This window comes from Schistocerca nitens, chromosome 5 (genome assembly GCF_023898315.1).
Source record: "Schistocerca nitens isolate TAMUIC-IGC-003100 chromosome 5, iqSchNite1.1, whole genome shotgun sequence".
Taxonomy (NCBI): Eukaryota; Metazoa; Arthropoda; class Insecta; order Orthoptera; family Acrididae; genus Schistocerca; species Schistocerca nitens.
Window position 1 is genome coordinate 536,247,529 of NC_064618.1, and position 24,708 is coordinate 536,272,236.

At 44.0% G+C, this 24,708-nt stretch overlaps 1 protein-coding gene across 1 annotated transcript; it reads left to right on the plus strand.

Moving 5' to 3' along the window:
- The first annotated feature begins 14,042 nt into the window (after nucleotides 1–14,042).
- Nucleotides 14,043–23,072, plus strand: LOC126260567 (translation initiation factor IF-2-like). Its single transcript, XM_049957902.1, has 3 exons — nucleotides 14,043–14,186; nucleotides 22,567–22,674; nucleotides 22,746–23,072. Exons 1-3 carry the CDS (start codon nucleotides 14,043–14,045, stop codon nucleotides 23,070–23,072), a joined length of 579 nt encoding a protein of 192 aa, XP_049813859.1.
- Nucleotides 23,073–24,708: the final 1,636 nt, after the last annotated feature.

A 24,708-nucleotide genomic window follows, 5' to 3' on the forward strand; every position in this document is an offset into this window, starting at 1 on the left:
GTGCAAAACAAACAAATAAACAAACTAAAAATAAGGAGAAGTTATGGGCTCCCAGTTTCTCTCTCACGAATTTATTTGTATTTCCTACCCTACCAATGCCATCAAAACTACCGGCAATCCTGCCTTTTACTTCATTATATATGTATTGTACCAAAACGATCGAACCGTAGTTTTGGTAGAGCGCAAATCTAGTGCGATTCATATAAGATACATTGTATTGCAGCGCCTTTACAGTTTACTGCTGATAACTGACGTTACCTGTTAACGCAAATACACAAATCTAATACCCGATGTAGAGGATAATCAAATTAGCAAATAATCCTAACAAACATAGGTGAGGAAAATAACGGTTTCCCGATACGACTTCCACACAAGTGCAGTCATGCCATTGTTACGAGACTGTCAATGCAGAAGGCGAAGTTCATGCTGCAGCATCGCTTCTGGCACGTCACAGTCGGTTATTTGAATACGTTGCTTTCATTAGCATGGAGCGGATAGTTGTGTTGAAGCAACCAGCCACAGCTCAAATCTCTGGCTTTGCCGGCGGTGTGCGAGCAACGAGGCTGCAACGTAAACACGGTCTTACTTGCGAGGTGACAGATCCAACAGCGAACAACAAACGCACTGTACACGTGTAGCATTCTGCTGTGTTGGCAGACGAGCCAACACTGTGTTGCTAGAGGAGGCCGAAATGCACGCGTTTAATTACACGCAGACTGGCGTGAGGTCTGGAACAGTTAAGGGAATTTTTAGTAGCAAATAAAGAACGTAGTTGATGTAATACTTAACTTTAATCCATAACTGTAGAACATCGGTCTGACGGTACAGTAATAAGAAGCTCAATATAAATTGGTAATGGCGCCTTGCTAGGTCGTAGCAAATGACGTAGTTGAAGGCTATGCTAACTATCGTCTCGGCAAATGAGAGCGTATTTGTCAGTGTAGCATCGCTAGCAAAGTCGGCTGTACAACTGGTGCGAGTGCTAGGAAGTCTCTCTCGACCTGCCGTGTGGTGGCGCTCGGTCTGAAATCACTGAAAGTGGCGACACGCGGGTCCGACGTATACTAAATGACCGCGGCCGATTTAAAGGCTACCACCTAGCAAGTGTGATGTCTGGCGGTGACACCACACATTCCATATGAAAAGTGTATAACAATTAATAAAGAAACTGGCGGTCGTGAAAGAATACGATAATGGAAGCAAAATATCCCATTAAATGTGGGTTCTCAAACGAGCCGTTTGCAAGATAACTATGAATGTGTGGCAACCAGCGGCCACTGACCTGAGGTTGAAATACTGTCCTGGTTAATTTAAGAGAATTCAATAGCGAGAAACTGTAAAGAAGCATAAAAGTAAAAATATGTGAATTAGGGGTAAAGTAAGAAGGAGAAAACGACCGTATGGTAGAATTTTGTATAGAGCACAATTTTATTACTGCTGCATTTAATTTACGAATCCTGAAAGAAAGTTGCATACGTGTACAGGATTTGGAAATGCCGGAAGGTTTTAGACAGATTTTGCGACGGCAAGATAGACATTTCAAACCTTATCTAAAACTTCGATTCACTTCTAGGGGCATCATTTTTTGGTTGTTAACTGCTGTTTAAAACTGAAGAAATTTCAAAGAGTTACGAATGGATAAGCTGAAAGATCATGGCTGACTGGAGGAAAAATGAAAAACTGTAGAAGCATCCATGACTAGGGAACAGATAGATGCCACTTACAGAAAATTAAAGCCAGATTTAGGGAAAAGAGAAGCAGCTGTAAGAATATCGAAAGCTGAGATGACAAGCTAGCAAAGAAGGAAAGGCTATACATGGGGAAGAAACATAAAGACTATATTATGAAATTGGTAAAAGATGTAGATAAAGATAAAATGTAGATTTGTTACAGAAGAAGAATTTAATCAGTATCTAAAAGAATGACGAAATGAGGCTCTGGAACAGTCAACGTTGCCTCAGAAATATCGAGAGCCATAAACGACATAACTAATACACTGGGTGTACAAAATATATGATACAGACAAACTAGTCTTAGACTTCAAGAAGCATATCATAAAACCAATGTAAACAAGTCAGATGCTATCCCATGTGAATATTACAACACAGTGTAATAAGTCATAACGGAAAAATACAGCTAAGAATTACTTAAAGAAGAATGGGAAAAGGTGGCAGAAATCAACTTTAGGAGCCAACTTCAGAAGATAAGCTGAAAGAAGGCAAATCTATGTTGATAGAATTTGTGCACCACGTTCAGAGCAAGCTTACTACAAAGTCGCCTGGAATACTGTCTGTGACCATCTGAAGGTGGCAGGATTAAAATAAAGGGAGCGAAAGGCTATCTGCAACTTGTGGAGAAATCAGGCTGCAGTTGTAAGTGTCGATGGAAATAAAAGGAAGGCATTACTTGAGTAGGGAGTGAGGAAAGATTGTAGCCTAACCCCCATGTTATTCAGTATGTGTGTTGAGCAAGCGGTGACGGAAACAGCAGAGAAATTCGGAATAGCAGTTAATGTTTAAATATAAGAGATAAAAGTTTTAAGGTTTTCTAATGTCATTGTTATTCTTTCAGAGACGGCATAGGACTTGGAAGAGCTGTTGAATAGAGTGGATTTTGTCTTGAGAAGAGATCGTGGGATAAACATCTTCAAAAGTAAAACTAGAGTACTGGAGTGTAGTAAAATTAAGTCAGCTAATGCTGAGGGAATTATATCAGGATTCCACAGAAGAAAGAAAATAGTATGAGAAAGGTTGTAGAAATAGAGAAAATTACTGTCAACTAAAGTAAATTTCAGTTTTAAGAAGTCTTTTTCTGAAAGTATTTGCCTGTAATATAGCTGTCTGTGGAAGTGAGACGTGGGTGATGAGTAATCTACACCAGAAGCGAATATTACCTTCTGAATTTTGATGCTACAGAAGAATACTGTAGGACGAGAGGGTCGAATAACTAATGAAAATGTACAGAATGTAAGTGGGGAGAAAAAGGCGCTGTGGTACAACTTCACTCTAGGAAATGATCGGCTGATAGAATACATTATGGACAGTCAAGGGATAGTGCATTTGTTAATGGAGGGGAAATGTGGAGGTAAATATTATAGTGGGATATCAAGAGCTAGCTACAGTAAACAGATTCAGATGGATGTACGTTGCAATAATTGTATGGAGATGAAATGGCTTGGACAGGATACACTGCCGGCCGGAGTGGCCGAGCGGTTCTAGGCACTTCAGTCTGGAACCGAGCTACCGCTACGGTCGCAGGTTCGAATCCTGCCTCGGTCATGGATGTGTGTGTCGTCCTTAGGTTAGTTAGGTTTAAGCACTTCTAAGTTATAGGGGACTCATGACCTCAGATGTCAAGTCCCATAGTGCTCAGAGCCATTTGAACCATTTGAACCAGGATACACTAACACGGAGAGCTGATGCAAACTAGTCTTTAGACTGAAGGCGCCAGAAGCAACGTCAGTCTGTACAATGTATTAGAAACTTGCGCACTTGTGGTGTTTGTATTCATACTTATCTGTCGTACTATGGCCATTATTTACGATGTGATTTTATTCGCAGCTGTAACTTATTTTTACACCACAGCCTTTTAGGTACGAGTCAGTACGTGGTAGTGAAACAGAGCGAAATCGGCACTTGAGGTTTCGAGCACTCGACATGACATTTTCAGCGTAATATCTCGACTTCACCATTATGTGCAGTTGTTGATAAGTATGATGTTTAGTTTTAAAGGTTTACTTACTTGCACATTAGCGTCACTGTGAACGGTTGTCAGTAATTATCAGACAATTGCCTAATAAGTCGAAAACCGGTTAGGAACATATGTTTGTGGAAAGAAAATAAATTTGTTTCCTATTCGCTCTTGTTGTAATTATAAGGTTTGTAAATTTTCCTTGCAGTCAGAAACTAATGGATTTTGAAACAGTAAAATATCTCGTCAGTGCAGAGCAAGAACTGGTTTCTGAGTCACAAATAAACAGCGGAATATTTCCACGTACACAGTATTATTTTCTCGATAGTTTTCCTGTACTGGAGGGTGGAGACAGACGTTAGAAATAATGGAAATTTAGTTTTTTTTACAAATATATTCAACAGCTGGAAATGGCTACCGCAGGCATATGAAAAAGAGTTAAGGTAAATCGGGGAAAGATGACGCACAATTTCTAAATCGAATGTGGAAAGTCCCACGGTGCTCTTCTAGTAAATCTTTTTTTATACAACTAAACACACCAGTCGTCTATGACATACATTTTTAAAAATTTTTTCAACGTAACACTTAAACATAGTATTTGACCATGAAAACATCTTTAAATTGCGGCAATTAACCCTTACACTATGAGTGATATGTCACATGCTAAAAAACTGCGAAAGTACCCTGGTTTTTAATCAAAACGTTATACATTTACTTACAAATTGGTTATGTATATGTTGTGGGATGAAGGAAAAACGATGGAGTCATAACAATAGTTTTTTGTACTGATATCTTACTTATACAGGGTAAACATTAATAAACCCGACAAAATGCAGGGACGGATTCCTGACCGTAAATGGAGCAAAATAGGTCCTATGAACTTGCTTCGAAACGCATCATTGCCGCGGTAAACGGCGCTGATGCATGAAAGTTCCTCTGACTACGTGCCGCGTGACTGTTGTGTGTTGCAGGCAGTGTGGCTGACACAGCGTACTGCAAGCAGCAGACTGATCGTGTCGGGAACAAGCCGAGGTGGTGCTGTGCACGGGCAGTTACATGAAAACGGTCGAGAGGCAGCACAGCTGTACTAAAACGAGTACCCTCACAGACAGCAACCACATCACACAACAATTCAAGCCCTTTTTGGGCATTTGTGTAGTCATGAGTCCTTTCCGAGAGACGAAGGTGCAGGGAGGCGGCGGACTGTGCCTAGACCAGATTTCGAGGACTGGGTTCTGCCTGTTAACCATCTGTTTGGCCGTACAGAAATGCAGTCTCGTCCTGTTCTCGACATGAATACCGGACGATTTTGCTGTTTACAGCACGCTACGTCTATCGTACAGCCTGTAACACACAAGGATTTTATTGCATCGTGTACCCCATCTGTATGGGAGAGACGCCACACCTTATTGTGTTGTGTAGAGGGTGCATTCGGCAGCACTGATGTGAAATCCACTGCAACAACTTTCCCTAGTGACATGTGACTCACCTCGCCCTTATGACTCGTTGTGACCCATGGACAGGGCTAATTCCTTTCAGCGAGATATAGTTCACCTTACATATCGGGAACGAATGTTTTGACAGGCAACTGCTGGAAAGACAGGCATGCCGGCACAAGCCCGTTCCCGCGCTTTATGTTTGGTTACTAAATGCTGTGTTATCCCTTTGTAAACTGTAACAATATTTTACTTTCTTTTGTATACGACATTTAGTCATCAGGTACTTCCAACCAATACGGTAACACGAAGGAGGGAAAAATCATGCATCCAGTCTGACAAACACAGGCAAGAGACAGGGGGTGGCAAAGTGCAACGTCCAGCGTCTCAACTCGGGATTGCGGTAAGAGTCGTATTATCATGGTAGCTGCACAGGTTATTCCTGGCACCAGTAAGACACTGCAAAGAATGGAAAACTTAACAATAAAATCCCTTCGGTGTTTCTTTAATAATGTTTATACATCTACATTCTACATTTCACGGCTTCATCATCAGCGCTTTAGTTCATCTACATCTACATCTACATTTATACTCCGCAAGCCACCCAACGGTGTGTGGCGGAGGGCACTTTACGTGCCACTGTCATTGCCTCCCTTTCCTGTTCCAGTCGCGTATGGTTCGCGGGAAGAACGACTGTCTGAAAGCCTCCGTGCGCGCTCTAATCTCTCTAATTTTACATTCGTGATCTCCTCGGGAGGTATAAGTAGGGGGAAGCAATATATTCGATACCTCATCCAGAAACGCACCCTCTCGAAACCTGGCGAGCAAGCTACACCGCGATGCAGAGCGCCTCTCTTGCAGAGTCTGCCACTTGAGTTTATTAAACATCTCCGTAACGCTATCACGGTTACCAAATAACCCTGTGATGAAACGCGCCGCTCTTCTTTGGATCTTCTCTATCTCCTCGGTCAACCCGATCTGGTACGGATCCCACACTGATGAGCAATACTCAAGTATAGGTCGAACGAGTGTTTTGTAAGCCACCTCCCTTGTTGATGGACTACATTTTCTAAGCACTCTCCCAATGAATCTCAACCTGATACCCGCCTTACCAACAATTTATTTTATATGATCATTCCACTTCAAATCGTTCCGCACGCATACTCCCAGATATTTTACAGAAGTAACTGCTACCAGTGTTTATTCCGCTATCATATAATCATACAATAAAGGAACCTTCTTTCTATGTATTCGCAATACATTATATTTGTCTATGTTAAGGGACAGTTGCCACTCCCTGCACCAAGTGCCTATCCGCTGCAGATCTTCCTGCATTTCGCTACAATTTTCTAATGCTGCAACTTCTCTGCATACTACAGCATCATCCGCAAAAAGCCGCATGGAACTTCCGACACTATCTACTAGGTCATTTATATATATTGTGAAAAGCAATGGTCCCATAACACTCCCCTGTGGCACGCCAGAGGTTACTTTAACGTCTGTAGACGTCTCTCCATTGATAGCAACATGCTGTGTTCTGTTTGCTAAAAACTCTTCAATCCAGCCACACAGCTGGTCTGATATTCCGTAGGCTCTTACTTTGTTTATCAGGCGACAGTGCGGAACTGTATCGAACGCCTTCCGGAAGTCAAGAAAAATAGCATCTACCTGGGAGCCTGTATCTAATATTTTCTGGGTCTCATGAACAAATAACGCGAGTTGGGTCTCACACGATCGCTGTTTCCGGAATCCATGTTGATTCCTACATAGTAGATTCTGGGTTTCCAAAAACGACATGATACTCGAGCAAAAAACATGTTCTAAAATTCTACAACAGATCGACGTCAGAGATATAGGTCTATAGTTTTGCGCATCTGCTCGACGACCCTTCTTGAAGACTGGGACTACCTGTGCTCTTTTCCAATCATTTGGAACCCTCCGTTCCTCTAGAGACTTGCGGTACACGGCTGTTAGAAGGGGGGCAAGTTCTTTCGCGTACTCTGTGTAGAATCGAATTGGTATCCCGTCAGGTCCAGTGGACTTTCCTCTGTTGAGTGATTCCAGTTGCTTTTCTATTCCTTGGACACTTATTTCGATGTCAGCCATTTTTTCGTTTGTGCGAGGATTTAGAGAAGGAACTGCAGTGCGGTCTTCCTCTGTGAAACAGCTTTGGAAAAAGGTGTTTAGTATTTCAGCTTTACGCGTGTCATCCTCTGTTTCAATGCCATCATCATCCCGGAGTGTCTGGATATGCTGTTTCGAGCCACTTACTGATTTAACGTAAGACCAGAACTTCCTAGGATTTTCTGTCAAGTCGGTTGTTACGTATGGACCTTCACTGCGACGCCAAGGATCCAGGAAAGCGAATACATTGGGGTTGGACTTCTTAATTCGAATTTACATAGTTCTAATAGAAAACTAGAGCGGCTAACACTAAGTGTCTACGGGCAAACGGCTTGTTTGGCGTAGCGATCATAAATCGTACTGTATATACAAACCTCTTTCGAGAATCAGTCTATCTATGGTGAAGACTTATCAAAATCTCTAGCTGTCTCATACGGACAGAAAAACGCGGTTGAGGACTGTATAAAAACAGCAAACCCGGCAATGTTTCGCAATTGCTAAATATGTATGGAAATTGGATATACACCCTGAATTCGTCCCCCCCCCTCTCTCTCACCATTTCCTCTCCCCTCCTCTCTATGTCCCTCTCCTCCTCCTCCCCTCCGTCTCTCTGCACATCACCTTTTCCACTTTTTTGTAAGCTTCTTCTACTCCCACTTCTCTCTCCATTTCCTCCTCCCACTCGGTCTCCCTCTCTGTGTGTTGTCCATATTCTCCTTCCCCCTCTGTATGATGTCCATTTCCTCTCCACCTTTCTGATCATCTCCTCTTCCAGGCACTTTCTGAGCTTGAGCTTTGTTTATTTTATTGCAAACGGTACCTCGATTGGGAACTCAAGTCACTTAAAACGAATAGGTAATACGGTTGGCATCATTGGTATACGAGTTATGAGAGCTACTGGATCTTTGTGGACAGTAGCTCCGATGACATTATTTCGCATAGTTTTAATTCGCAAATGGACAGGAAACCAAGTTTCAAATGATTCAGATTCTGTAGTAGTATACTAATCATCTACATCTACATACATACTCCGCACTCCACCATATGGTGTGTGGCGGAGGGTACCTCGTACCACAACTAACATCTTCTCTCCCTGTTCCACTCCCAAACAGAACGAGGGAAAAATGACTGCCTATATGCCTCTGTACGAGCCCTAATCTCTCTTATCTTATCTTTGTGGTCTTTCCGCGAAATATAAATTGGCGGCAGTAAAACTGCACTGCAGTTAGCCTCAAATGCTGGTTCTCTAAATTTCCTCAGTAGTGATTCACGAAAAGAACGCCTCCTTTCCTCCAGAGACTCCCATCCGAGTTCCTGAAGCATTTCCGTAACACTCGCGTGATGATCAAACCTACCAGTAACAAATCTAACAGCCCGCCTCTCAATTGCTTCTATGTCCTCCCTCAATCCGACCTGATAGGGATCCCAAACGCTCTAGCAGTACTCAGCAATAGGTCGTATTATTTTATAAGCGGTCTCCTTTACAGATAACCACATCTTCCCAAAATTCTACCAATGAACCGAAGACGACTATCCGCCTTCCCCACAACTGCCATTACATGCTTGTCCCACTTCATATCGCTCTGCAATGCTACGCCCAAATATTTAATCGACGTGACTGTGTCAAGCGCTACACTACTAATGGAGTATTCAAACATTACGGGATTCTTTTTCCTATTCGTCTGCATTAATTTATATTTATCTATATTTAGAGTTAGCTGCAATTCTTTACACCAAACACAAATCCTGTCCAAGGCCTCTTGTATCCTCCTACAGTCACTCAACGACGACACCTATCCGCACACCACTGCATCATCAGCAAACAGGCGCACATTGCTATCCACCCTATCCAGAAGATCATTTATGTAGATAGAAAACAACAGCGGACCTACCACACTTCCCTGGGGCACTCCAGATGATACCCTCACCTCCGATGAACACTCACCATCGAGGACAACGTACTGGGGACTGGGTTCTATAGCCATAAATGCGACTGTCTTGTTTTGTGTAAAACCGACAGCGCGGAAGAAAACAGGACAGCGCATTGTTAGGTATACATTTTTTTGTTTAATATTATATATAAGGAAAAGAATATATGGGGGGGGGGGGACAATTTGTCTAGTGTTTTACACGCTCTGCTATCGTATTTAAAACTAGGTGCTGGTAAGATAACGAAACCACACGCTTTCGCAACAGAGCACAACATAGCATCGTCTTTCTCGAACACAAAACCTGTACATTAGCGTTTAAGTCGTATAAGGCAAGTCTTCATGTATGGTGGCATTTGCTTGCATTACCGACGGTCAGAGCTCCTCTACATTTCCCTGAAGCGGAGGAACAAATAGTCGACCTTTAATGTAACGCAGTACTCAGAAGTCTGCATTGTGTTATAAACATTTTTACATAAAACTAACTCAGCTCGTTTTCCTTTGTCACGCTTTCTTAAAGCTTGCAACAGTATCTAATTTGTAGGGTTCGAATTACAGGCTCTTTCGTATTATCATCCACACTGTAACAATCAGGCATATTTAACTCTAAGCTGGCACATCTCGCTGATTTACCCAGATTACAGATGTAAGACAGCCGAACATGTTCAATTGCTGCGTCAGAGACGTTTGGCTGATCCTGGCCTGGCATCCTACGTGATACATAGCCAATTTCGGTGAAACGATTGTACCAATTAATCATAGTTTCTCTTTGAGGTGGTGGCTACCGACATTTAGTCCTGAATTGTCTCTGATGTGTAGAGGCGGATTTGGATTCATGAAACCACAAGCAACGCTGCGCACACTCTGCGCCGTTATAAAACTCCACGATGACTGTTGGAATAACTCATTCGCGCATGCCACCTAACGGGAACGTCGCAAACTAAAAACGTTAGGCAGGAAAAAAACTTGCAGATTTACTGCATTCAGTTATGTATCAAACATTTCGGAGAGTTATCTACCTTTTTCACAGTTAATGGTTGCTGTTGTATGACTAATTTATATCCCTCTGAATATTTGTTGGAACACAGTTTAAAAAGTTTAAAGTAAATCGCTTGAGAACTTTTCGAGATTATTGCAAACAACATTCTCCGTTTATGTATAATATATTTTAATATACGTTTGTGTATTATTTGTATTGAAAAGTATGTGGTCTAAGTCTGTTCGAATGTATGTTAATGCATAAAAATCTGAAATAAATCGGTCAAGACCTATTCGAGATTAATGGTAACAACGTTTTCTCTTTAAAAATTATGAGTGTCTTTATATATTACATATATTAAAATGATATATAGCCAGGGTTCGTCCGATTGTTTTAAGAGTATTGTGGAAAATTTTGAACTAAATCCGTCAAGTACTTTTCGAGATTTTTGACAATAACATTACAAACAACGACGTGCCTTTCTGTAGTAGTATATAACAGATATTTAGAAGATGTGTATAGATGTGGGCCTGTATATTCTGGTCAGACTTCTCTGCTCCGTGAAGTTGCGGCGGCTGTTTACTGCTTTTCTTGCCGGATACCGCCTCATCGAGAACTGTTCAAATCGTGACTCCCAACATTAATATTCCGAATGCCAATTACATATGGAGCAGACAATAATGTTTATATTAGACACTAATCATCGATATAATTGCAGGTTATAAAAGCAAACTTTCCTCGTGAACCGATCTATCAGTGAAAACAATGCTAAAATCCGTTCAGTAGTTTCTGAGATTAGACAAGCAAAAGAGGAGCGACGAACTTCACTTTGGAATATTTGTAAATATAGATTGCCGAAGAATGAATGGAATGAATGTCGATTTTTGTTCAAATTCACAGTATTCTTATGAATTTTGCTTATTTCCGTTGTAGATGACGTTGCAATGAATTTACACATATTCATATAATACTGTGTACAACACGTGGAAATCATTTGACTTCTTTAATGCAGTACAGGGTTATTACAAATGATTGAAGCGATTTCACAGCTCTACAATAACTTTATTATTTGAGATATTTTCAAAATGCTTTGCACACACATACAAAAACTCAAAAAGTTTTTTTAGGCATTCACAAATGTTCGATATGTGCCCCTTTAGTGATTCGGCAGACATCAAGCCGATAATCAAGTTCCTCCCACACTCGGCGCAGCATGTCCCCATCAATGAGTTCGAAAGCATCGTTGATGCGAGCTTGCAGTTCTGGCACGTTTCTTGGTAGAGGGGGTTTAAACACTGAATCTTTCACATAACCCCACAGAAAGAAATCGCATGGGGTTAAGTCGGGAGAGCGTGGAGGCCATGACATGAATTGCTGATCATGATCTCCACCACGACCGATCCATCGGTTTTCCAATCTCCTGTTTAAGAAATGCCGAACATCATGATGGAAGTGCCGTGGACAACCATCCTGCTGAAAGATGAAGTCGGCGCTGGCTTCGCGTGAAACTTGCCCGCACGCGTTCAACCGTTTCTTCGCTCACTGCAGGCCGACCCGTTGATTTCCCCTTACAGAGGCATCCAGAAGCTTTAAACTGCGCATACCATCGCCGAATGGAGTTAGCAGTTGGTGGATCATTGTTGAACTTCGTCCTGAAGTGTCGTTGCACTGTTATGACTGACTGATGTGAGTGCATTTCAAGCACGACATATGCTTTCTCGGCTCCTGTCGCCATTTTGTCTCACTGCGCTCTCGAGCGCTCTGACGACAGAAACCTGAAGTGCGGCTTGAGCCGAACAAAACTTTATGAGTTTTTCTACGTATCTGTAGTGTGTCGTGACCATATGTCAATGAATGGAGCTACAGTGAATTTATGAAATCGCTTCAATCATTTGTAATAGCCCTGTATATAGGGTGAATATTAATAAAACCGACAAATGCAGGAACGAATTTCTGACTGGAAATCGAGGAAAAAAGGTCCTATGAACATATGTCCGGAAACACATCGTTGTCACGATAGATGGCACTGACGAATGACAGTTCCTCTGACCAAGTGCTGTGTGTTCCTTGTGTTTTGCAGGTGACAGGGGTAGTAGCTGCTGTCATGCAGGTGACACATTATCGTGCTGCGGCTTACACCATGCCGTCCGCCCCCGGTAGCTGAATGGTCAGCGTGAGGGTTCAAAAATGGCTCTGAGCACTGTGGGACTCAACTGCTGTGGTCATCAGTCCCCTAGAACTTAGAACTACTTAACCCTAACTAACCTAAGGACATCACACACATCCATGCCCGAGGCAGGATTCGAACCTGCGACCGTAGCGGTCAGGCGGTTCCAGACTGTAGCGCCTAGAACCGCACGGCCACTCCGGCCGGCTCAGCGTGAGGGATTGTCGATCCTCTGCGTCCGGGTTCGATTCCCGGCTGGGTCGGGGAATTTTCTCCGCCCAGGGACTGGGTGTTGTGTTGTCCTCATCATCATCCTATCATTCTCATCGACTGCAGGTCGCCGACGTGGCGTTAAATTGAAAGACCGGCACCCGGCGAACGGTCTGCCCGACGGGGTGCTCTAGCCATACGATTAAATAAATAAATACACCATGCCAGCGAGCTCCTTGCTTGAAGCTTATAGTAGAGTTCGTCTCCATATCCTATAGGACCCGGCCTTCCAAATCTGGTGTACGCACAGTCCGCCACATTCCTGCACGTTCGTCTGTCTGAAAGGACCCACGATCACACAAACGCCAAAAAAGGACTTGAAATTTTGTGTGATGTGGTTGGTGCCTGTGAGCGCACATGTTTTGGTATAATCGTGTCCATTTGCTTCGCCGTGTACAAGTACCACCTCGGCTTGTTCCCAACCTTTTGACTGCTTACATTAAGCTGCGTCACATAGCCTCCAATACACAAGGAACACACGTCACGTGGCGAAAGAAACAGTCGTTAGTAAGTGCCTTCTACTGTGGCATCGACGCATTTCCGAACACACGTTCATAGGACCTTTTTCTCTCCATTCCTAGTCAGGAATCCGTCCCTGCAGTTTGTTGTTTTTGTTGCTGTTCACCCTGTATTTATCTACATTACTTGCAAATTGTGATGAAGGACTCAGTTCAGTCCCAATATATAGAGATAAACATATATGTCGGAGAAGTCGAGAAGATGTTGTACAGTGCTAGATTTGCTCTTGGTGGCTCAAGTTGGAACTAATTTTTTTTCGTCGTAAATCGGTTCCGCGTTAAGGCATTAGCATATCTACCAAGTTTCACTGTCAAGCTACGATTACAGCCGACACTGGACTTCCGTTAGTAGCTGTAATAATTTAATTATAACCGTCCAGTGTCAGAGAATAGATGAAAGGACAGGGTAAATGATGATAAAAGACGACGAAGTATTACTTACCTCCTGATCCAGTTTCTTCTTTTATGAAAAGAGAGGTTGGTGTAATGCGTGACTTCTTAACGTTCAGAAGAAATATGTCACACGGTATTTACCATAATTTTGGCACCTTTCGTTCAGACATATTACAGTATACTCAAGATAATCAGTACGGTTCAGGCGTCCTCGGAAAATGGTTACTAAACCTCCACTGTTATGGAAAATACAGATAAAAACATAAATCACGTTGTCTGCCAGACACTTTTTCTCCTGTCCTTTTTAACGCCTGCCGAGTCCGAATATCGCTAAAGCGTAGGCCAGAGGGCGCTGTCTTCATTAACAAAAGTTTTTCACGACGCGCCCAGCCTCCTTTATCATCATTCAGAGCTGTAGGGGCAGCGGCTGTTGCCGTCCCTATGTTACGGCCCATAAACCACCCCGCTGGCCGCCTCCAACGCCCCCGCGGCCCCCGGCGCCCTAAAACGGCCGGGCGCGCGCGCTATCTATCGTGAATGGCGGTAACTGTACGGCAGGACCGCGGCGCTCTGTCTGATAAAATACCGCAAAATAAAACAGGCCCCGCCCGCGGAGCCGAGCAGGCCGAGAGGGGTGGGGGTGGCGGTAAAAACAGGACGAGGCGGGGCGCGTCGCCGCAAGTTTGAGGAACTTTATTCGCGATCGCAATCTGCATTCCTCTACGTTACCGCCCCGATTTATTCTTCGGTTTTACAGCCGACGGTGCGACGCGCGAATGCCGTTGGACCTCCCCCCCCCCCCCCCTCGCTGCACCCAACCCCGCGTTCTCTCTCTCTGACCACCGCAGTCCCCCCTCTCCACCTCCTCCACCGCCTCTCTCAGTAACCGGTGTGCTATGCACTGCTCTGGGGGCAATTCCGTGGGTTGTAACTCGGTCTGATAATAGAGATGTATGCTGCCGACGGCCGTTTTGCACCGTTAATGTGTTATATTAGCGGCCGGCCGCACACGACCGACTGAGCCGCCAAATTACACCGCCTTTGAGGAGCATAAATTGCACTTAGCCTCGGTGCTACTCTGGTCTTGCGGCACACCGCTGCTTCTGGCACAGTTGGCCAGCGTCAGGGCATACAACACCGGTTCCCGAACGGCGGACAGGGGGCCATTAGTGCAGCGATCGCATCGCGGACGTCCATAATGTGGGCCGAGCTTTTGTGTACCTCTTTAACTGCCGTTGGATAAGTCGTTCGAAGTTCTGAGAAGGGGAAGAATGTGGTAACGATGCAAAACAGTAACTGACTGTATCAACAAAAACCAGTTACAACTAACAAAAGTGAAACATAAAGAAAAGTTATTGTTTACATGTTTTGTCATTATCATGCCAATTGTCTCTTGAAGTGACAGCAGGATTAGATGTCTGCTAAAACAAACACATCAACAGCTGACGTGAAATCCTGTATCATCGTGGCCAACAATACAGTGTCGAAGCAGGCTGTCCCACATATACGCACAGGATTCTTTCTGCCAAGCATAATCGCTCATGTCTCCCTGTTTTAACAACTAATTCTGCCCTTGAATTACTTGCTGGTTCCAAGAAGCTTTGCATTAGTTTAATACACCAGTGTTAGCATTCTTTCTGACAATTAATTTGTGTATTCAGTTGTGGCGTTACTACACGATATTGCTCCTTTTCCTACCACTGGTGTGGTACATAGCTACTGCTTGAGGTTGTCTAGGGGAGGGGGGGGAGGACTAGGCACCAGTAAGGGTTTAAGGGTTGAACATCATTCGTGACCCAAATATTTATTTAACATGTTGTTCTTAAGGGAAATCAGATGGTTGTTTGGTTCAAAAGTCTTGATTTTTATTTTTTTCACTTTTTTGTTACGCATATATTTGGGTTTAAATTGATACCAAATTTACTAACTTACGTTGAGTGGTTTTCGTGTTACAAGCGTTTTAGTAAAACCTTGCAAGGCACACTTTTCATGAACTCAACCTTCTTTTTACTCGCTAGTGACTACTTGTCATAGTAAAGCTGTTTGGAAGCTTAGTTGGTAACACTGATGAAATACTGCTGGCAACAATGAAAAAAATAGCTGCCAGTTTACTTGGTTATTTACAGTTCTTTGTTTGTGGTGACTGAAAGTGAAGTTTCTTTACGATATTCGTATTTCAGTGTTTAGATCTCAGCAAATAACTTTATATTATGTAAAAATGCCCCGAATACAAAAAAAGAAAAGAAAACGTGAGTTCAGTGGGGAGAGATGTAACCAAAAACAGTTTTTGCATCGTGGTGAATCTGAAGTGGAAGTTCATTGTGAAGTTGAGCCTAGGCCTAGTACTAGTACTGAAGCTGCTTGTGCTTCTGAAACAAGCTCTTCTTCTAAAAAGCTTAACCGTAACTTGGCTAAATATGAGATATATGGAAAAGAAGAGGTTTGCTATGATATTGTTAATATCAACAGTTTACGTAGCCTAGTTAGCCAAATTGCGGTGTGCGTAAAATGTAAAGGGTCCCTTACCGTCTCCACTGGAACCAGGCTAGGCTTACAAGTACCGATAGTAATAAAGTGCAGTGACTGTTCTTTTGAAGTGTGCTCTAATAATTCTCCATGCTTACCAGACTGTAAACAATCAGAAGTGAATGTTTGATTAGCCTACGCATTCCGATGTATTGGAAAAGGTCAAGAAGCGGCGAAAACTTTCTGCGGTGTAATGAATTTGCGGACTCCACCAGTTTTCAAATATTACAATAAGATGCTTCGAGATGCGGCAAAAGAGGTCTGTGAAGAGAGTATGAAGGCTGCTGTTGAAGAAAGTGTCGGTGAAAATGATGGTAATAGAGATTTGACAGCAAAATTTGACGGATCGTGGCAACGTAGCGGTCACACTTCACTCAATGGAATTGTAACTGCAATAGCAGAAAACACAGGCAAGGCAATTGAGGTTAAAATTTTATCCAAGTATTGCAGATGCGAAAACAGTCGTGATACTGATTGCCTAGCTAACTACTCTGGATTAAGTGGAGGTAAAAGGAGTTGTTGAAATGTTCCAAGAATCTCTGCCGAAATACGGAGTGCGGTACAAGTATTATTTAGGAGACGGGGGCAGTGCTTCTTACCCTAAGGTTTGTGAGGCCAGGCCAAACCATATGGTCCCGACTTCTCAAATGAGAAACTGGAATGTTGCGGTCATGTCCAGAAGTGGATGGGTAGTCACCTCAGGAAATTGAAACAGGAACTTGGGAAAACAAAACTTTTCGACGGCAAAACCATCGGGGGTCGTCGCCTCCTTACTGGTGAGGCAATAAATCAAATACAACTATATTATGTCCTAGCTATAAGAAGGAACGCTACAAAAACTCTACAGGACATGAAGGCAGCGGTCTGGGCAGAATATTTTCATTTGACGGCTACCAACGAAGACACATCTGGACACGGACTATGCCCCAAAGGTGAGACAAGCTGGTGGAAATTCTGAAAAGCCCAAGAGAAAAATGAGCCTTATGACCACAATGACCACACTCGTCTTCCTTTCGCTGTCATGGAACAAATAAAACCCATAGTTAGAGACTTGACCTATCCTGACCACTTGGGTAAGTACCTACATGGTGGAACGCAAAATCCGTCAGAGTCGTTAAATAATGCTGTATGGTCGCGGCTACCAAAAGCAACTTTTATTTTGATGACTACATTTCAGTTGGGATTGTACGAAGCTATTACAAGTTTCAATGAAGGAAATTTAGCAAAGTGTAAAATTTTGAGTCATCTAGGCATATCTCCAGGGAAGAACTCTGTCAAGTTTTTGAAAAAGGACGACGAACTTCTGATTAAAAAAGTCGACAAAGCTGTCACAGAAATTGAGAAAAAGTGTCGCCAGGCCACACAGCAAGCAAGGAGAAAGATTGAGGACCAGTTTGAAGAACTGTAAGATCCAGATAGACCTTCATATGAAGCTGGAATGTACTAAAGTAAGAATAAAATTGTTGTTTAATAGTCTTATCTTTATTTGCGTTTCCCCGACAACTGTGTTTTTCAATGGTTAGGAACACTTTTCTTGGCTACTATTAATGTTATCAATATATTTGTTTTAAAGATTGTTCCTTATTTGTTAGTTGTTGATTTGAACTGAGGAAATATGAATATTTTTTAAAAAAGCTATGGTACAAATTTAATTAAAGTAAAAAAATTGCAGTTTTATGGCTAATTTAAAAAATATATATATTTTTAAGTATACGTTTTTATTATTTTTAAGACTTATCAGTTTAAAATGAAGATGAAGATATAAGGAACATAACAAAAATATCATGATAATATGTCAATTGGTTAGGGGGAAAAATGTTCCTAAAGTCATATAATTTAACATGGCCGAGATAGAACCAAGGCTCAATCAAGCCAATTAAGAAACAATTTTCTTGTAAGCTTTCAATAATTAATTAAAAAACGCGTTTAGAAAAATAATAACAAGTCTCAAGAGAATTTCATAAATATATACTTCCCTCAACATGTGCTGCTGTATTTACTTTGCATTCAAGTAAGACTTTAATACACTGTCGAACTGAGCCACATTATATTGTTAAAAACGTAGCAGACCCAAAATGTTGCATATGCCGGTCGGGGTGGCCGAGCGGCTCTAGGCGCAACAGTCTGGAACCGCGAGACCGCTACGGTCGCAGGTTCGAATCCTGTCTCTGGCATGGATGTGCGTGATGTCCTTAGGTTAGTAAAGTTTAAGTAGTTCTAAGTTCTAGGGGACTGATGACTTCAGAAGTTAAGTTCCATAGTGCTCAGAGCCATTTGAGCCAATTGTTGTAAATGGTTATGAAAATATCTATGTTCAAGGACAAAAAACAAGCTTTGCACTCAACTATCACAGTTATGGAAGCAAATACTTTTAACAACGGACATCACAGAGGCGCGGAAATTTGTTGCTGTTCCTTGAGAATTAATTGCGAACCACTAAGTTTCAGTTGCCTATAATGAGATACTATGCAATTTTTGGGAAAACAAAAATATTTTGTACAAGATTATGTGACATAAGAAGTCTGTAAAAGTTTAATACAGTATTTTATGCTTCAACACGACAGCAGCAACAAGAATTTTTGTGACAAACAAGTTAACAATTCCTCTCATCGTATTTTCTGACGGCCGGTTTACCGATTTACAATTTGCTTAGTATTAAAAAATCTTTCACAACACCACTGACCAAAGAAATGAAAACTTACTAAAACACTGATCTTAAAATCTACATTAACCCTCAAAAGAACACACAGATGCATTTGAAAAAATATGTAATTTAAAAAAAAGGCAAGATAGGTACAATGTTGTGTCAAGCTCTTCTTTCTTTTTGGTCCACGCGAATACTGTCAAAGAGGCAGCGCAACCCGCAACCTCAGAATCCGACTGACTGCACCAGGTAATTGCTCCACGTAAATCAGGTATAGACACCTCCCGGATAATCGAGGCAATTCTGCACATGGGGTCAGCAACTGCTAGTATTACCTGGCAAAAAAAAGGACATTTAAGTTCAACAAATAATTACATCATGAATGATCTTCAACCTCTCAGTCATGAAACTAAACACAATATGGCTAAGAGCGTAATTACACATCTACATACCAACAACGGGGGAGAAACCAACCCCTGCAGTATTAAACAACAATCGGGCATTATTACTGAACACACATCAAAATCTCAACAAGTAGTAAGGTTCGCCCACCAGCAGCAGTTCAGTTTCAAAACAGCGCCCGATGGCGTAACGGTAGCAAGGAGCTGCCACGCGGGACTGAAAATGAACAAGGTTTGAAGGGATGCACACGGTTCGCAAACGAACTTCGATTACGTAAAAGACAGTACCTTAAATACCAAGCAACTGGCGCGAATTCTTTTCTCCTAAACTTAGAAAGTTAACTAGCAATCATCAAAACTTTTCACAGCAATAAATAAGGTAACTTAAACCAAAATCCACAAAGTTATCGTATATAAGAAGGCAAAAACACAGTATGTCTTCGTTACAGAAATTCACCAATTTACTGTTGATACAATAAGCAGTTGGTACAAAGACGTGCAGGTTTCTTGAACTCGAACTCAACGTACTCATGACAGGGGCCTAATCAACAGGAAGTTTGAGGCAGTATTTTTAAGAGTTCTAATACCATGAAGGCGGGTAAGGCGCGTAAGCAGACAGTGACGCACTGAGGAAAACAATAGAAAGGAAGATTTTGCGAACCGCACTGTGTCCCCAAATTCACTCAACAGAAGTAAGGTACCTCACCATAGTTCTAAGAGGCCACGTTTCCATCTTAAACAGGGCGCCACAACCTCGGACTTGCGTAGTAGGAATAATTTCGGCCGCCTTATGCCCTCCGGAGTCGCCATGGTGGAAACTTATTTTCGGACAAGCGCCCCAGGCGTAATACTGACGTCCAGTTATCGGACAGAGAAATTGCACTGCTCAAATCATAACACGCTGTGCCCGAAGAGTCCTTCCTGCTCCGCCGCCTGCCGCCGTCCGACTCACTTCTCACACCACCACTTGTTTACGTCAAAACGGCTTGCCTCCGCCCTAAAAGATAGCATACGCAGGATGTACCGCGATCTACTGAGACGGTACGGTTCGTGGTGGTTATTTTATTGAGAGTACCAGACATGAAGGCGCTGTGGAGGTGAACTCCTGGTGTACGGTGTGGTCTCAAGGGTCTTGTTTTCGGCAGAAGACAGTCCGTGAATCTCATTAGGAGTGGTGAACCTTCCCAGGAAATCCGGCGGTTTTCACGGTGGTGAGAGGTGGCCTGGTTTTGGGTACTGTGAGAAGGGCCGGTTCAAAATGGTTCAAATGGCTCTGAGCACTATGGGACTCAACATCTTAGGTCATAAGTCCCCTAGAACTTAGAACTACTTAAACCTAACTAACCTAAGGACATCACAAACATCCATGCCCGAGGCAGGATTCGAACCTGCGACCGTAGCGGTCTTGCGGTTCCAGACTGCAGCGCCTTTAACCGCACGGCCACTTCGGCCGGCGAGAAGGGCCGGTTCCGGGCTTAGCGCAGAGGGCAACGAGCTGCCGCTTCCATCCCCAGAGAATAACTGAGTTTGAAATTTTTACCTCTTCTGCACAAACATCATAGGTCGACATGTCTTGGTGCTGTACAACCAGCATAAGAAAAACGTTGCTTTTGCTCCAAAATTTTGGTCATCCAGTCGAAATGAGTCACCCTGTCACCATGCATGACGTGTAGAAGTCGACCAGTCGAAAAGACGCAGCTTTAACCTGACACCAAACTTGCTTTTGGTGGGTGGGTTGGGTTGTTTGGGGGAAGAGACCAACCAGCGACGTCACCGATCTCGTCGGATTAGGGAAGGATGGGAAAGGAAGTCAGCCGTGCCCTTTCAAAGAAACCATCCCGGCGTTTGCCTTGAGCTATTTAGGGAAATCACGGAAAACCTAAATCCGGATGGCCTGACGCGAGTGCGTTTGTTAATGGGCGCTTCGTATGTCACGAGTGCTCATCTGATGCTATCGGCACATACCAGTTATTGTTGGGGAAATTTTCCGTAACTATGGTAGCGCGATCCATATCCTGAGCTGCTCCTTACTTGCTTACTTAACCACGCAATTTGTGTCGCTCCAGGCAGCTATTATTTGTGGCTTTTTGTTCTACTCTTAACTTCGGTTAAATGAACTGACCAGATGAGTAGATCTTGTTGCACTTCTTCATACAGTCTTTCACACCTTTTGGTACCTACTCACACTGTTAGCGTCATTTTGTAATTTGATATGAGTGATAGAGAAATTTGTTCTCTGTAAATTTTACTGCGATTTACGAAAGTGATTAGAAGAAATAAACACCTGTTGATTTCAGTCTTGACTTAGCTTTCAAGATCCTTCAAACCTTCCTACAAATTTTACATGCTTAACCAACCCAATAATAATTCACACATACATAAAAAACAAGTTCTCCTTCACCCAGATTCCCAGAACTCATGAAGGAAGACATTAACTGATGATATTGTATCACAGACACAGTCCCTTTGACTGTTCAGAGATGTCACTAAACTCGTCCAAAGATGTAAACAACCATGCATGAGCAGCACCTATTAGACCAGGGGCGGGCAAACGTTGCACGCGGCTCATGAGCGCACAGCGCTGCACGTGTGCTGCTTGCGTGCAGGCGTCGACCGGGGCTGTGGCGACAGCCGGCAGGTTGCGGCAGTGTAGTGCCAGGCTAAGCTGCGGACGTTGATGCGAAGCGAGCACTATGTAGTGAACGTTGTATTTCAAGAAACGGGGAAGTGGAGATTTACTATCTTTTAAAAAGTAATGGGAGAATCATTTTTTCTTTGTGCAAAAACGTGAAAATTCGAAATGTTTAATATGTGGAAGTATTCTCGCTGGTCAACGGAAGTTTAGTATTGAAGGCCATTATAATAAATTTCACAAGGCCGAGTACAATTTATTGTCGGATTCTGAGCGGATGGGGAATTGACTGAGCTTAAGAAGAGCGAACTGACGATACCAGATGAATCTGTCGTAGTTGGCCGGCCGGAGTGGCCCAGCGGTTCTAGGCACTACAGTCTGGAACCGCGCGACCGCTATGGTCGCAGGTTCGAATCCTGCCTCGGGCATGGATGTGTGTGATGTCCTTAGGTTAGTTAGGTTTAAGTAGTTCTAAGTTCTAGGGGACTGATGACCACAGATGTTAAGTCCCATAGTGCTCAGAGCCATTTGCACCCTTTTTTTTTGACACGCTTTCAAAGAGAAAAAAATGTTGCTCTGCTTATTGAACACCCCTCGTAATTATTTCGTTTCGTGTTGGACTCGAAAATGGTGCTCTTGAAAAACGTATCTCCATATTCCTGTTGCACTGGAAAGCTTATAGAGAACATTCTACCAAAGCTGGTGCAATCTGTGCTCCGAAACGCAGCTCTCTCGCAAGCCGTCTCGTTGTAGGAAACACAACTCTCCGGCCAGCAGAATTACTTCCTGTAGAAAAATGCGTCCCTCGAACAGAGCTTTACGGAAGCAGCAGCGCAACTAGAGTGCTGCTGTTTACAGCAGGCAGCGACGGGCCCGACGTGGGAGGCCGCTTGTCCACTAACGGGCGACGCGACCGCCGCCAGCACCGCTACTGCCCCCGCAGGATGGGGAATTTTGGGGCCCGCGGTGAGCGTGATGAAAGCACGTCGGCGGCGGCTGTCATCGCGCCCCCGCCCGTAAGTGATTTCGGCCGTTAGGCGCGAGATCGCACCGCGCGACCGGACCGCCGCGATATTCGCGGGTCCGAGAGGCGGCCGGCGCCCGGCGGCCGGCGGCCGGCGGCGGCAGCTTTACTGCGCCCCAGCCAGTCGTGGGGCGGCGGCCATGGGCCTCCCAGGGGCCGTTACTCGCGGCCAACACTTTTACTGCCGCCGCCGCAGCCGCCGGAAACTGCGGTCGCCAGCTGCCCGGCCGGGCAGGGCCGCCGCTTGCGGCTACTGGCTGCACGGCGACCCCAAGCTCCGCCAGCACTCCTTGCGTCGACAGATAGATACCGTCCGAGATTTCCCAACATCGACCTCTAGACGACGTGCTAGTTTAGCCGTGTTTCCACAGGCAACGAAAACCTGCACGTGCATATCCCCGTCATAGCCCTCGGACGTTAATAATTTTTGCTAAAGTCGAGTTTTCACGGCAAATCACAAGAGGTACGCTGCCATAGCAATAATATACTTTTTCTGTTTCCAGCTTGAGCTACGCTGCCGGGAAAAAAGAAAAATAGTAGACCTCTGAAAGACGACGTCGATTTTGATTCGATGACGGCATATACAACATGGGGATAACTGTTTGAATGTCGTCCGCCAACAGATAACATAATAGCAACGCTGCCAGACCGCCATCAGCGTCTATCCTTCAACAGAATGGTTCAAATGGCTCTGAGCACTATGGGACTTTGTGGTCATCAGTCCCCTAGAACTTAGAACTACTTATACCTAACGAACCTAAGGACATCACACACATTTATGCCCGAGGCAGGATTCGAACCTGCGACCGGAGCAGTCGTGCGGTTCCGGACTGAGCGCCTTGAACCGCTAGACCACTGCGGCCGGCTCCTTTAACAGAGAAAGCTCACAAACAGAAGGCTTTGTGTGGTGCAAATGACTGAAGCAAGCAGGTGACCTTGCCACGGAGACGCACTCGTGCTTCCTGCAACCAAATTAACGACTTTGAAAGGGATCGCCGGCCGCTGTGGGCGAGTGGTTCTAGCCACTTCAGTCCGGAACCGCGCTGCAGTACGGTCGCAGGGTCGAATCCTGCCTCGGGCGTGGATGTGTGTGATGTCCTTAGGTTAGTTAGGTTTAAGTAGTTATAAGTCTAGGGGATTGATGACCTCAGATGTTAAGTCCCGTAGTGTAGAGCCATTTGAACCATTTGAAAGGGATCAAATTGTGGCCATCCGAGTGACGGGATGATCCTTTCGGAGAACTGCAACCCAAGCTGGGTTGCCAGTTGCGCAACGACGGCTGTGTCAGTACTCACGTCAACATTCTCACATCTGTAGACGAGATTCTGGACGTCCAGCAGCACGGACGCCCGCCAGTATCCTCGTATTGTAAGGGCAGCAGTGGCAGATACAGTCATGCTTATAAATTAATAATAAAAAATAATTGCAGAATGTGGTGCCACACTACGTGGCACTTCACAAAACTGGCGCTAATAGCATAGGCACATAGAGAACACACACGACAAACATCTCGAAGTCAACGGTATTGGTGATAAGTTCAGGGAAACGTCCCGAAACATGTGCTACAAAACGCCACTGTTTCTTGCGCATGTGCCCCGTCATCAATATGGGATATGATCACCATGCACACGTACACAGGCCGCACAACCGGTTGGCATACTCTGGATCAGATGGTCGAGCAACTACTGGGGTATAGCCTCCCATTCTTGCACCAGTGCCTGTCGGGCTCCTGAACTTTTGTAAGGGTTTGAAGACGTGCAACGATACGTCGACCGACAGCATCCCAGACGTGCTCGATGGGGTTTAGGTCTGGAGAACAGGCAGGCCACTCCATTCGCCTGATATCTTCCGTTTCAAGGTACTCGTCCACGATGGCAGCTCGGTGGGGAAGTGCGTTAGCATCCATCAGGAGAAAGGTGGGACATACTGGCGCAAAATGACGTCGCGATACACCTGACCTGTTACAGTTCCTCTGT

What these genes read in the sequence shown, in the direction of transcription:
- LOC126260567 (XM_049957902.1), top strand. Translation starts at nt 14,043, where the DNA reads ATGGCGGTAACTGTACGGCAGGACCGCGGCGCTCTGTCTGATAAAATA. An exon ending in GGCGGGGCGCGTCGCCGCAA is followed by an intron (nt 14,187 to 22,566) that starts GTTTGAGGAACT and finishes TGCTGTTTACAG; the next exon opens with CAGGCAGCGACGGGCCCGAC. An exon ending in GGGGAATTTTGGGGCCCGCG is followed by an intron (nt 22,675 to 22,745) that starts GTGAGCGTGATG and finishes TTCGGCCGTTAG; the next exon opens with GCGCGAGATCGCACCGCGCG.